Source organism: Megalobrama amblycephala, linkage group LG1, assembly GCF_018812025.1.
Source record: "Megalobrama amblycephala isolate DHTTF-2021 linkage group LG1, ASM1881202v1, whole genome shotgun sequence".
Classification (NCBI taxonomy): Eukaryota; Metazoa; Chordata; class Actinopteri; order Cypriniformes; family Xenocyprididae; genus Megalobrama; species Megalobrama amblycephala.
The window spans coordinates 30,265,571-30,278,714 of NC_063044.1; the positions used below are offsets into that span (position 1 = coordinate 30,265,571).

Sequence of the window (13,144 nt, forward strand, 5' to 3'; positions counted from 1 at the left end):
AGTCACATACCAAGAGACTGCTGACCTCATACTCTGGACAGATTGAACATTCAGAAATCAAATCTCAGCATCACAGTGGGAACACAAAGATGCGGTGAGGTGATTTCCCATTGATTACATGCACCAGACTTGTCTCGTGTAATGAAAAGGCTCCTGTTCATCTGGATCCGAGGATACTAGTTGTTAGGGTTTCAGCCAGCTAAATTACAGAGATTAGTACAAGACTACTGTCTCTTCAGAACAGCATCCCATCTACTTTTGCGCTACAACCTAGGAGTCTTATAGAGCTGGACAGCTGGAAAGTAACCCATTTTTATTAGTTCCTTATATACACGTGAAAGATTGTGTTGAAGGAAGGCCAGAGGAGATGTACTTGTGGCCATGGTATTCTTAGTACGTCCAAGTCTTGTGCAGGAACATTCCAATTATGCCAATGAACTTTGTGGGAAAAGGTTGGACACACTATGGACAGGAGTTCCTTGTGTACAACACTCATGCCATGTTACATATAGCAAGTGATGCTGAAAACTTTTTGTCTGGAAAATTGTAGTGCCTTCATGTTTGAGAACTACCTGCAGACACTGAAGAGGATGGTACATTCTGCCAGAAACCCACTGATTCAGGTTGCTAAAAGACTGGAAGAGAGAGAGAGAGAGAGAGAGAGAAAAAAACTCTCTACAAGGACCCAAGACTGTGCATATATCCATTTATATCATAATTCAGTTGTACAGGATTAATGTAGGTACAATACTGCTACTGGCCAACAATGAATGTGTCCAAAAAAAACAAAAAAAAACCAACAAAAAAAAAAAATTAAATTAAAAGACTTGAACTGTCTGATAAAGAAAATGGGACCTGGTACAGGGTCAGGGTGTTTGCAAAAACAGGCATTTCTTTTTATTTTTAAAGGTCTATTTAAACAAAATGTTAGTGCAACTACTATAAAGGAATGCTAAATTGCACTCACCATATTTTACTNCTGATCCTCCCTACTGCTCCTGATCCATAATCAGGCCATCAATTTCTTCTTCTTGTCATCAAACACACTCTTCAGAAGTTTGTCCTTCGATTTTTGTTCCAGTTTTGTTGCCTCTCTTCTTAACCGCATCTGTAATATTTCTTTCGGTCCAAAGAACAGGCAGTTATTGGCAGACATGGTGAACATCATCTTTGTCTCCTCTGACTGGATGTCATGAAGGGCCTCCTTCACAATGTCTGAATATATGTGATTATGATTAATGGCAGCATCACTAAAAGCTATCTGTACATCTCTGAACAAGTGTCTGAAAGTCTGCAGTGGTTTTCAGACACAGAATCAGGGCTTGATCTCTGGATATGTTTGATTGAGACGGACACTTCTGCACAAATAGAGACTCCATGCTGTTTCTCAAATTGTTCTAACTCCTTTCTGTAAGCGTGATGCATGTACCAGAACTGATAGAGAGGGAGGGTGAATCCAGCTGGTGTCTCAGGGCTCATTTCATCAGTGTTAGTGGTCTCAGCTTCATTTAGAGCTCTATTAGATGCAGTGACGTCCTCAACATTGTTTGTGTCTTCTGATGCTGCAGTCACAGGCATAGAGCCGATCACCTAAAAACACATGATGAGATTTCAATTTAAGGATTTTATAACCCATTGTGAAATTAAAATTAATTTCCAAAATTATTGCTGAAGGGGAGCCTATTCAGTATAAATACCTTGGGATTGTCATAAACTGAGGTGGGATAAATGGACTAAAATCATAAACAGGAAAGCAAAATCTATATTTTCCCAGTAAGTTGGTGTCAATGTTAATGTCTCAATATTAAAATAATTTTAAAATGCTTTTATTAAAAGTGTTATGATGTTTTGCAGTACTTGCTGGTTTGGAAATGTTACTGTAGAACAAAAGAGTTCAATTAGAATATTACAACAAATCTACCAAACTAGATCACTTAGTAAAGGCATGAAAATCATTTCAGATCACAGGCACCGATTGTCCAAAGAGTTTGAGCTTTTACCAAAAGTTTAGGATGCCAGTATTTTCTAAATCAAGCCTTCTTGCTGCAGGCAATTAAGTTTTTAAATAAAAGATAGTCTCCTTTTTTCATAATATGAGTTGACTGTACTAGGTGATGGATGTGTTATTATGATTTGGTAAACTGATTGTGTGTGAACGGTGTGTGTATTGAAACACACTGAAAGAAAATTTCCCCACAGGGACAAAGAAAGATAAAGAAAGACAATGACTATGTCCTTCGCCATAATTCTACACAAAGCAAGCATGATACCTTTGATGAGGGAATTAGATTCTCGTACAGCATGGACGTCTGGCATGGTACAGTCACACACTGTGTTTCATCCGGACAAATCCATGCAGTCACTTCCTTATTTTCATGTTTAAACCTCAAAGGTATAGACCTGAGCTTTTTTAAAGCTTCTAGAGCTACAGAGAAAAATAAAGAGTTTATTTAATGCTGAGCCTTAAAAACAATATGTAATAATTTTCTATAAAATGCATACAGAGAGTTATACAGAATGAAACAAGGGGCAGTTTTTTTTTAAAGACAGCTAAATTATATCAATCAGTGGATGTTTATTTGCAGTAAGAAACCTTGCCTCCTCTTTCATACCTGTTGAGCTTCAATTTATAAATGTCACGCAGCTCAATGTAAGAGGCTCATAAATCAATCCAAATGTTTGCAAACATGCACTAAGTGGTGACAGAAGTGGTGGCTTTTTGTTAACATTAGTTAACTGTATGAGTTAACATGAACAGCAATGAACCATACTTCTACAGCATTTATTAATCAAAGTTAATTTTAACATTAATACATTTTTAAAACAGAGTTTGTTAACATTAATGCACTGTGAACTAACATGTACCTTTTATATAACAAACATTTTATATATCATTTAATCAAAGATGAATCAATGCTTTAAATGTATTGCTCATTGTTAGTTCATGTTAACCAATGCATATTGACAAATGGTGCCTTATTGTAAAGTGTTACCAAATTTCCTATGTAGTGACCAATTTGCACATGCAGTGTTACTCCGATGCATGTGGTATCTGTTGTTTAGAGCTGGAGGTTCGTGACCCTTGAAGTGCTTAAGCTATTATTAAGTAACTTCAAAAGTACTGTAGCATTGTGATCATTAATATGGAAAAAATACTATATTTAGCTATTTAGGATACTGAGATTTAAATTGAAAAATATATTGCAAGTGAATTATCATAAATCATCATATCACCTGTTGATGGAGTTATCTGCACCTCTGCACAGGACTGATCATCCATGAGTTTAAGGCTGAGGACAGATGCTTTTCCTTCCAGTCTGAGCAAACAGCTCTGAAGGGCTTTCTGTAATGTTGCTCTCCATCTGTCTGGAAATGGTTCGCTCCAGTCCACTTTGATTATAACTTTGGCGATATCCAGTGGTGCTGAAGGCTGTGGCCTTTCATCTCCAGCTGTATAAATGTCCTGTTATAGGGAAAATAGTTATGAATGCAAACTTACATGTCTGAATTTCTGAGTGAAAAAACATACTGACTCATACCTGAGTGTGTTTATGTAATATGTGTCAAAGTGAATAATGTCCAGTTCTTTTATAGTATTTCTATTGTTAGCATTTTATTCTGTAATAATAATTTGACAACTGGCTGCAATCATGAAGAAATTAGGAGCTAGATATGAAGTGTTAGTCCTTTTAAATCTTTATCATAGGTCTTAAATTACTAAGGGAAAGAATAGCATGGTGAGTTATAAGTCTGAACTCCAAACTGGTTGGAAATAATGCTGATTATTCCAGATAGATGATATAAGCTGGGAGCAAAATATGAAAATCATGATAAACAGGTGGTTATATGTATTCTAACAAAACAATACATTTTTATTTGGTACATTATGCTTTGGCATTTAATCATTAATAACCAATTATTGATGTTCTATTAGGAATATGATCCTTTAGAAAATCTATGGCTAAATCTCTACTCTTTTTACCTCTTCTGGCTGTAAGTATAGCTGATCCATTTTGACGTTTTGATGCTTCATGTCATCCTGAGTTATTACAGAGTCTTGAACTTCTGCGCCTGCTGTATATAAGTCCTAACATTCAGGGTGAAAAAACATTAAAGAAAGTTACGATGTATATATTTCAACTAAATATCTGGGATTAACACCCACAGGATGATCCTGTCTAACTACTTACTGTCCCACCAAACACAGGCCACTGAACTGGTATGGCAAGCAGGCTTGTGGTTCAACCCATAGACATATAATAAACACTAGACGCCCTATTGGCCGCTTTAGACTGTTGTTGCGATACGTCAACGAGTCCGCCATATTGTGCGGGGCAAGACTGCGCTGTTAACAAACACAAGTAAACGGACGAGCTGCGGTTTTTCTGGATAAAAACAAAAATAACGTTTACATTTATCAACCAATTTCAGTGGTTTATAATGTACGTGGTGTACAAAAAGTTCTAGTTACTTAAGATCTCTATAGTTAGACATATAAAATATTTATTTTAATTAAGAAAGTCAAAGCTCAGGCTTGTCATGTATTTGACTGCTTTATTCTTGCATAAGAATTGTGAAAACGCCCATACTAAGATATAATTTAATTTTCACATTAAATTAAATAAAGTTTTCTTATTGTAAAAAAGGGATTTTCTGTCTTTAACGCAATTTTAGCTTTTCTTGAGCTTAGAATTGACCACCATTGATAAAATTAAACAAATCATCAAATACAAATCACACGGGCTGCTTTCTGTATTTTTATAGCACTAAAATGATACAGATATTTACAGAAATATACTCCAAAAACATACAACAACAAAGATAACTGATGGATCCTTTATGGCAGGGGTCATCAACTATATTTGTCCAAGGGCCAGAATTTTTCACTGCAGACACTGTAAGGGCCAGATACTCGTAATATAAAATAAAATTCGAATTGTATCCTAATATGTTATTATTTGATATAATTCTAATTCCAAATTTATGTTATTTTTTACATATTACCTGTACTGCAGCAAGCCACCAGGGGGCGATAGCGATATTTTAGGCTTCATATTTGTGAGGCTGTCAAGCTGTCCATCACTGTCACGCAATTGTGCGCAAATCCCAGGCAAGGAAAATTTTGACATTTGTGAAAAAATGAGCACGTGAAACAATAAAAGATGTTCAATGAGAGAACGCGTTTATCATCATTCTTGACTGAAGGCAGGCTATGGCACAAGCTACTTTTCAGAAGGCTTTTTGTTTCGTTAGATTTAAAAATAAAAAAACGGTTCTCATTCCCCCTTGAATAAGGCCGGCGACACACTGGCTGCGTGAGCGTCTCAGCTGCGTGGCGTGTCCGTTTTTATTTCGGCTCCCATATTTAACAGGTTGGAGTTTGCACACTGAGACACGCGTCTCAGGCGCGCTCGAGCCACGCAGAAAACGCGTGCATGCTAGAAATAGAACCGACGCGTGTTCCAGCAACGGGAGTGTTCTCCCGAGAGCGCACAACAGCGGAGTTTGTGCATGTCTGAGCTTGTGTTTTGTTGCTTTGACATTGTGGAAAATAGAATAATAGAAACAAAATGTATTAGCATTTTTACCCGTTATTATCAATCTAAATTAATCTCGTTTTTAATTTAACTTGATTTCGTTTTTCTTTATTTAAATTTCTGTGTCAATTTGTTAGTCAGAAAAATATTAGACTACCTTAAAAGTATTGCTTAATTTAACAGACCTGTGTGTGTGCGTTTTATATCACTAGTGCAGTGTCCATTCTCGGAGCATAAGCCCTGCCCGCATGAGGTGCGCCGCTTCCCGCTCGCGCTGCTCTAACTGTAGTTTACTAAAGGTTTATTAATTCTGAATGTGTCGCGTCTCGCGTGTCCATCTATATTGCACCAAATGCGACACTGCACTCCCTTGTGAAGTCGATTGGATGAACGGTTCTCGAAATAATAAAAATGCAAACGGACATACAGACACAGATTCCTGCCTTTATTAGAGAGAAAAATATGTTCAGCCCCTCTCTCCGAAGCTTCGAATAGTCGATGTTCATCAAAAAATGGTATTCGGACCAGCCCTAAACTTTTCCTCTTACAAGGCTATTCCTGAATTCAGTATTATTCTGGGGCCGGATGGAAATCTCTGGCGGGCCGGATTTGGCCCGCGGGCCGCCAGTTGACGTTGCATGCTTTATGGTAATACATATGATGGTACAACTACAGTGCAATGCAAATAAAGAAATTGAGAATAGTAAATAGTTTGTTATACACAATAAGAAGTAGTTTATGTAGTATATAATATTGTCAATAAACAAACAGTATACAGCAAATAAAATAGTAATGAATAGAACATTTATAAAATAGTATAAGTACAATAATAAATATCATAATAATATATTGATAATAGCATATAGTATAATAATACTATAATAATAGCAATAGAATATGTAGTATCATTTACAGAATATAGACAATAATAACATAACTATAATAGATTGATAATAATAGTGGTATAATAATAATAATCGTAAATACAATGTAATATCAATTGCAGAATAATATAGACAATAATAAAAATAGTAAATTAAATAGTGACTACAATAATAATAATATAGTATTGGTATAATAATAATAACAACAACAAAAGGCTATATATTTTCCATCAGTCTCTTGGAAATGGTGAGAACAGTGCACTGACAGGCTCTCCACAGCTTTCCTTGAGGCTATAGCCCTGGTTGCAATGGGCTGAAAAAGAAATAAAAATATAAACAAATCACCATTTAATGGCAAACTTTTAAATAATGTAGATGAGTCGGTAAACTTCCCTTCTAGCTACTTCTCAACTCGTTGTCTTTGTGAAACCTTAAATGTGTGAAAAGCTAACTAACCTTACAGTAAGTGTTAGATTAAGATTAACAAAATATCAGTCACCTAGCTGTAATGAGTACTTGTCATAAATGTCGGTTTTAATAAAATAGAGATGCATATTTAAACTTTAGTTTATAAAATAACACAAGCTAAAACTATATTAGAAATCATGTAAACTCACGTCTCAACTTTCACAGCTAACTAGTGACATCGCTAGCTATTTTAGTCTGACTGACTCCGGTGGCCAACTACTATCAATTATATAATGACCAAATACAACCAGAAACAAATGTTCAGTCTTACCTGTGAAAGGTTATTCCCTGAGACCGGTTTTCAATTGTACAGCGATTTGTACAGCCCCAAGCAGCACACGAAGCAGGCATTTTTCTCAGTTCCAGTTATGAGCGTTATGGGAACGTTGCCCCACACAACATGGCGGCGCCGTTGACGTACGGTCCAGCGGCCAATAGGGCGTCTAGTGTTTATTATATGTCTATGGTTCAACCTACTTTAGATGTACATACAGTATACTGTAGACTGCATGAAAAAATGCTGTTATAAAGATGTTTATGGAAACCTCAATATCAGAATAGTTGTAGCACTTCGGAACAAAAACTGATCACACTACAACTACAAGTTCAAGGTGCATACCAACAAATTTAATCAGTTATTAAATCATAAGCACTGATACAATTCCTAACTGGTTTTGCATGTTTTGTGTTTAAGGACAGAAAAATTAAAAGCACCTACCAAAGTGCCTTGTTCCGTTACAGCCTCTGGTTTTCTGGTTCTGCAACTGATTCTTTATTTTATATAATGGTCATTGTCAAAGTGATTCATTTGAGTTGGTGTACTGACACTATATGTATTTGTTTCATTTATTTTAAATTAAATTTTCCACTGCTGCCTTGTTTGTTTCTATTAGTGTTCATTTTGTCAGATATTTTTTAATTTAGTCTTAGTTCTGTGTCAAATGTACCTTTTATTTTTTTTTATTTTGTCTTTTAATCATATTTAGTCAACCTTGTCCTGTTTTTGAATTAGTCAAGTTTTAGTCAACTAAATGTCTGAGCATTTTAATCTAGTTTAAGTCAGTGGAAACTTACACATTTTCGTCATATTTTCTTCATACTGCATAATGGTTAAAATGATAAAAAATTATTATTTTGCTCAGTTTTAATTGCAATGAGTGTTGACATTTGGGAAATTGTATTTTTCACATTTCATCAGAAGTTGCTCTTTCACCAATAAAGCACTAATCAATAGAACATTGTTTCATATGCATGGTTTATATTACCTCATCTAATGTACAGATTCTAATTAAAGGTTATCAATTTATAAGCTAAATAAACACCAAAGACTTTAGATATACACTCGTCCTGTCTACATTATGAAAACTGGTAAAACAAAAACCTACTCTCAAATATTATAACAGAGAAATTCATAATAGTAATTCCAATAATTCCAAGTTGCATTAATTTTCTCTATTAAAACAATGGCAAAAAAGAGGTTGCCACACAGAGGTTGCATAAGTACAATCAGCAACTACAATCGCAAACAATACAGTCGAGATCCATGACACAACACAGACTGACTGAATGACACTTTCATTTAAGCAGAATTACCTCAAATGGAGATCGCTGAACTCCAGCTTACTTGTACAGTACAGTATGTCAGTGTTTTCAGATCATGGCACCTCCTGCAGAGAGCGTGTGTGAATGGTTGCCAGATTGCATAAAGCAAAAAGGTGTCCATTTAAAAGAAAAGCTCTGATTGGGGGATTTGAATCTCTTGTTACCTGGCAACCGCAAACATGACCATGCTCACCTAATTATAATAGAGCCTTGTACAGCAATCTGAAATGTTTTGGATCCTCTTTTTTCAATTGTATTTATACTCCTGTGTTTCAGTAGTCTGTTATCGGTCATAGTCTTTACCTCCCCGTTGTAAAGCTGTTTCTTCTTTGGATTTCTGCCCTGCTTGGACTTGTACCTTGTTTGGATTATTTTTGTCTGTCAAGTAAAAACTGCTGCACTTAGATCCACACCTCGACACTTCCCAGCCAACGCAACAAGTACAAGTCAAGTGTTATTTTGTAAAATAACATAAACATGGATTTTTGGAATTTTTCTTTGTAATCACATGGTTTCTGAGGCAAATATATTTAAAAAATGAAGCTCTGTTTAATAAATTTTGCTCAGAGTCATCATGCCATTCAAACATGCCCCCTCTGATTTTTGAGTCAAATGGATTTTGAAATTCCAAAAGATAAAAAATAAAATAAAATAAAAAAGATTTGATAATTAAGTTCCACGGTTAATGCAGTTATAAAAGTAATAGTGCCCCAAAGTTGGCACCTACGGAAGAGGATTAGGGCCAAGCAATAATAAAAAAATAAAACCATCTCGAGATTAAAGTTGTTAAATTTCGAGAAAAAACTCATTGAAATTTCGAGAAAAAAGTTCGAGATAAAATGTTGAGAATAAAGTCATTAAAATTACGAGAAAAAAGTTGTTAAATTACGAGAACAAATTCGTTAAATTATGAGAAAAATGTCGCTAAATTTCGAGAAAAAAGTCAAGATAAAATGTTGAGAATAAAGTCATTAAATTAACGAATTTATTCTCGTAATTTAACGAATTTGTTCTCGTAATTTAATTGACTTTTTTCTCGTAATTTAATTGACTTTATTCTCGTAATTTAATGACTTTATTCCTCAACATTTTATCTCGACTTTTTTCTCGAAATTTAACGAGTTTGTTCTCGTAATTTAACAACTTTTTTCTTCGTAATTTAATTGACTTTATTCTCAACATTTTATCTCGACTTTTTTCTTGAAATTTAACGATTTTTTTCTCGTAATTTAACGAGTTTATTCTCAACATTTTATTTTGCCTTTTTTCTCAAAATTTAACGAGTTTTTTCTCGTAATTTAACGAGTTTATTCTCAACATTTTATTTCGACATTTTTCTCGAAATTTAACAACTTTAATCTCGAGATGGTTTTATTTTATTATTATTGCTTGGCCCTAATCCTCTTCCTGTAGGCACCTTTTGCTGAATTATCACCTGAAGTCAAAAATATGTCATTTAGTCCAGCGGTCCTCAAAGTGGGGTCCTGTGACCCATAGCCAAGGTGGTCCGCAAAATAAGTTTGTTACTTATAGCCTACCATTTTTCTCCATACTATAAGTTGCATTATCATCTGAAACATGTGCTATTTATTCCAAAGTGACTTATATAATGCATTTAACGTCAAATAATCTGAAAAAAAAAAAAAAAAGTAGGCACTTAAAGGTTTCTAAAGATAGATATATTTCTCATGTCTGTGCGTCAAGTATTCACTGTGTTTTGGGGTTTATGTTTTTGGCATGTGCGACAGAAAGATGCTCAAGGAGACAGAAGATGACAAAAAGCGCATTCCTTGTTGTTTTCTGTATTTTTCAAAGGCATGACATTTTGTAATGTACAGTTTTAATGTACACACATAAAAAATAGACACTTTACCATTTTGAATGATGTACTCTTACCTGTATGATCATGAATAATTTATAATAAATAAATTTAATAATAAAGAAAATATCCATGTGATTGCGCCTCGTGCATGCGCACAATATGTCAGTTCTGCTAATTCATCATGACAATATTATCACAATAAAATACAGTCGACCTAACATGTAAAACGTTCTGCTTAATTGAATGTGTCTGTTGCACACTATGAAGGCTGTCCTGTTCAGTCATTATACTGTCAGCTTGCTGTTATTCCAAATCTCATTTCTCTACATGTGAAGATGCAGATTTATGTGTATATATTGGGACTGAAGTATAAAGCTGTCTTAACATTAATTGTTAACATAATGTGGGGCTACATTACAAATATGGAAACTCTGGACCAAATGAGAGATGCGCGAGCCCAAGCTCTGTGCGGTTTCAGTTTTGATTCAAACGAATTTGTATAAGATTTCTAGCCTATATTATTATTATTATTATTATTATTTGATAGGGGTACTTATTTTTCATTCTTGTTTTGTTCTGAATACCATTAATTTAAGGATTTGCTGTGGAGTGAGGAGACGTAATAAGCCTACATGTTTTATGTGTGTATGTGTGTGTTTGTGTGTTTCTTAACAACGGGGATGGACCTTACAGTTTGATTAATATCCATTGGTTTGTAAATGATATCTTGCCAAACTAATGTACAACTTATACAAAACTCAACTACTTCATAAGATAAATAAAATATATCTGTAATCAATAATCATTCATCTCTTAAGTTAAATGTTTCATAAATGAATTGTAAAGTTATTCTGTTACTTACATATTGGATCAGTATCCATTGGCTCTGGCTGTTCCTGTGACATGGCTGCGAGAGACTCTCCAATCAGCAACTGAACTTTAGCTTTAAGTAAATAAAGTAAAACAAATCAAATCATCAGATTTCTATAAGGGGTCATGAGACTGTGAGTCAGGTTTTTCCTGATATTTTGAGATTGTACAATAAAAAACATATTGTGAGTTTCAAAACTCAAACCTTTCTCTCCATTCCAATAAGAGCATTTATTGTTTGTTAATGATTGATGCCATGCTGCACATGATGAAAACAGGTGAAGATCAAGAGGAAATGACAGTCTTTCATCACTCACCTCATTTTCCCTGCTCCCTCCTGTCTGGAGCAGGAAGGGCATAGGGATGCTCACTTGTATTGGAATTTACCCAGTGATTAAGAAGTAATTAAATCTACACTATAACTTTTGGTTTTCTATTGGTTGAAGCATAAAACTTCAAGTCATTTGGATAGGAACATTGTTTTGGAAATTACCTCAGCTCTGCTGTTTTGTGTGGATGAATCTGATGGCTTGAGGCGTACTGGTGTGTAGCTTCCCACTAAATATGTCCCGACAGCACTAAATAAATAATAATAACATCGCTTTCCATAGTGAATAATTTTGAAGATAGATTTATGATGTACTTGTCAATTGTTTACATTTTGTTCTTTTCAATCAAAAAAAAGTTACATTCTGTAGCTTTAAGAAGCATGTGGAACAGGCAGGGTTGTTACTTTTGGTTGGTTCAGGGGATCCCTGTTCCTGACATTCAGAATCAGAGTCAGGATCAAACACTTTAGACTGAAGATGTGAGACAGTCCAGACATCGGTGTATACGTCGAGCGGTGTATACCTTGACTCAAGGGTCTCCAAAACTGAGCACCTTTGGGACGAAGAGAGGGTGGAATTGCCACTAAAACTTCCAAATTAACACAAAAATGTTAAATTGTAATTCATTGTTTACAATTGATTGATTCGTAAATGGGCTATAATGTTGTACATGAACATGTTATACATGAAGACTGAAGACCGTTTTTAGTTTCATTTTCGTTTTGTATAGTTTGTAAATAGCTGGAAATGAAACCTACTTTTAAACATTTCATTTAAATTTGATGGATCTTTATGTTTGCATTTACACATAACGCTTTATTTAGGCTGTATGTGGCGGTTGTTGGCAGTCAGAATGACGGTATGCTATTAAATTTACTGCGCATTTATTGTCAGCAGTAGTAGGCTAACTAGCAACTGAACCATCAGAGAACAAATAAATAGAAAAATCTGTCTTTTAGTCTTATACTTACGGAAAACCGTGAGGTTTTAACATGTGAGCTGTCAGCCTCTGCACTGCACGATTCAAGCTGATCAACTGGTTCACTTTCAAAGGGGAAGTAGTAGCTTATAGACTTTCTACAGCGGGCGCGAGCGAAGCGATGCGTGGCGACAAATCCCTAATATAGGCCTACAGTATATATATCCATTTATGTTTCTTTTACTCGCGCGCGCGCAAATGCATGATAAGAAGATGCAACATTGTAACAATTTAAATACCTGTTTGGAATAAACTGATATTATGTAGCCTTTGTAGCAACTGGATAAAATAATATTTGTATATTTATTTCTGGACAAAGTTCGATTTTCACAGTTGAGGATCATACTCATTTCCAGGGAGAGAACAAGGCCATTTTTTATTATTACTTGTAAAGATTCTATTGTAAAAAACCAGCATTTGAATCCTTGAAGACTGAACATCTTTTGCTGAAAAGAAAAAAAAAAAAAAAAAAAAAAAAACAGCATATGCTGGTTAAGGTAGGTTTTGGAGCTGGTTTATGCTGGTCCAGGACCATGCATGGGACCAGCATGTAGCACTGACCAGCATAAACCAGCTCAAATCAGCATACCAGCTTCAAAACCTACCTTAACCAGCATATGCTATTTTTTCAGCAGCCTATTTAAAGAAGCAAT

At 34.9% G+C, this 13,144-nt stretch overlaps 1 protein-coding gene across 1 annotated transcript; it reads right to left on the minus strand.

Annotated features, from left to right (window-relative positions):
• Positions 1-1,257: 1,257 nt before the first annotated feature.
• Positions 1,258-12,635, minus strand: LOC125264496. Its single transcript, XM_048183896.1, has 6 exons — positions 12,484-12,635; positions 11,176-11,256; positions 3,983-4,087; positions 3,235-3,463; positions 2,271-2,425; positions 1,258-1,590 (listed from the first exon to the last, which is right to left on the minus strand). Exons 3-6 carry the CDS (start codon positions 4,031-4,033, stop codon positions 1,258-1,260), a joined length of 768 nt encoding a protein of 255 aa, XP_048039853.1. The 5' UTR covers positions 4,034-4,087; positions 11,176-11,256; positions 12,484-12,635.
• Positions 12,636-13,144: the final 509 nt, after the last annotated feature.

What these genes read in the sequence shown, in the direction of transcription:
- LOC125264496 (XM_048183896.1), bottom strand. Translation starts at nt 4,033, where the DNA reads ATGAAGCATCAAAACGTCAAAATGGATCAGCTATACTTACAGCCAGAA. An exon ending in GCAGATAACTCCATCAACAG is followed by an intron (nt 2,426 to 3,234) that starts GTGATATGATGA and finishes TTTTCTCTGTAG; the next exon opens with CTCTAGAAGCTTTAAAAAAG. An exon ending in ATCTAATTCCCTCATCAAAG is followed by an intron (nt 1,591 to 2,270) that starts GTATCATGCTTG and finishes ATGTGTTTTTAG; the next exon opens with GTGATCGGCTCTATGCCTGT.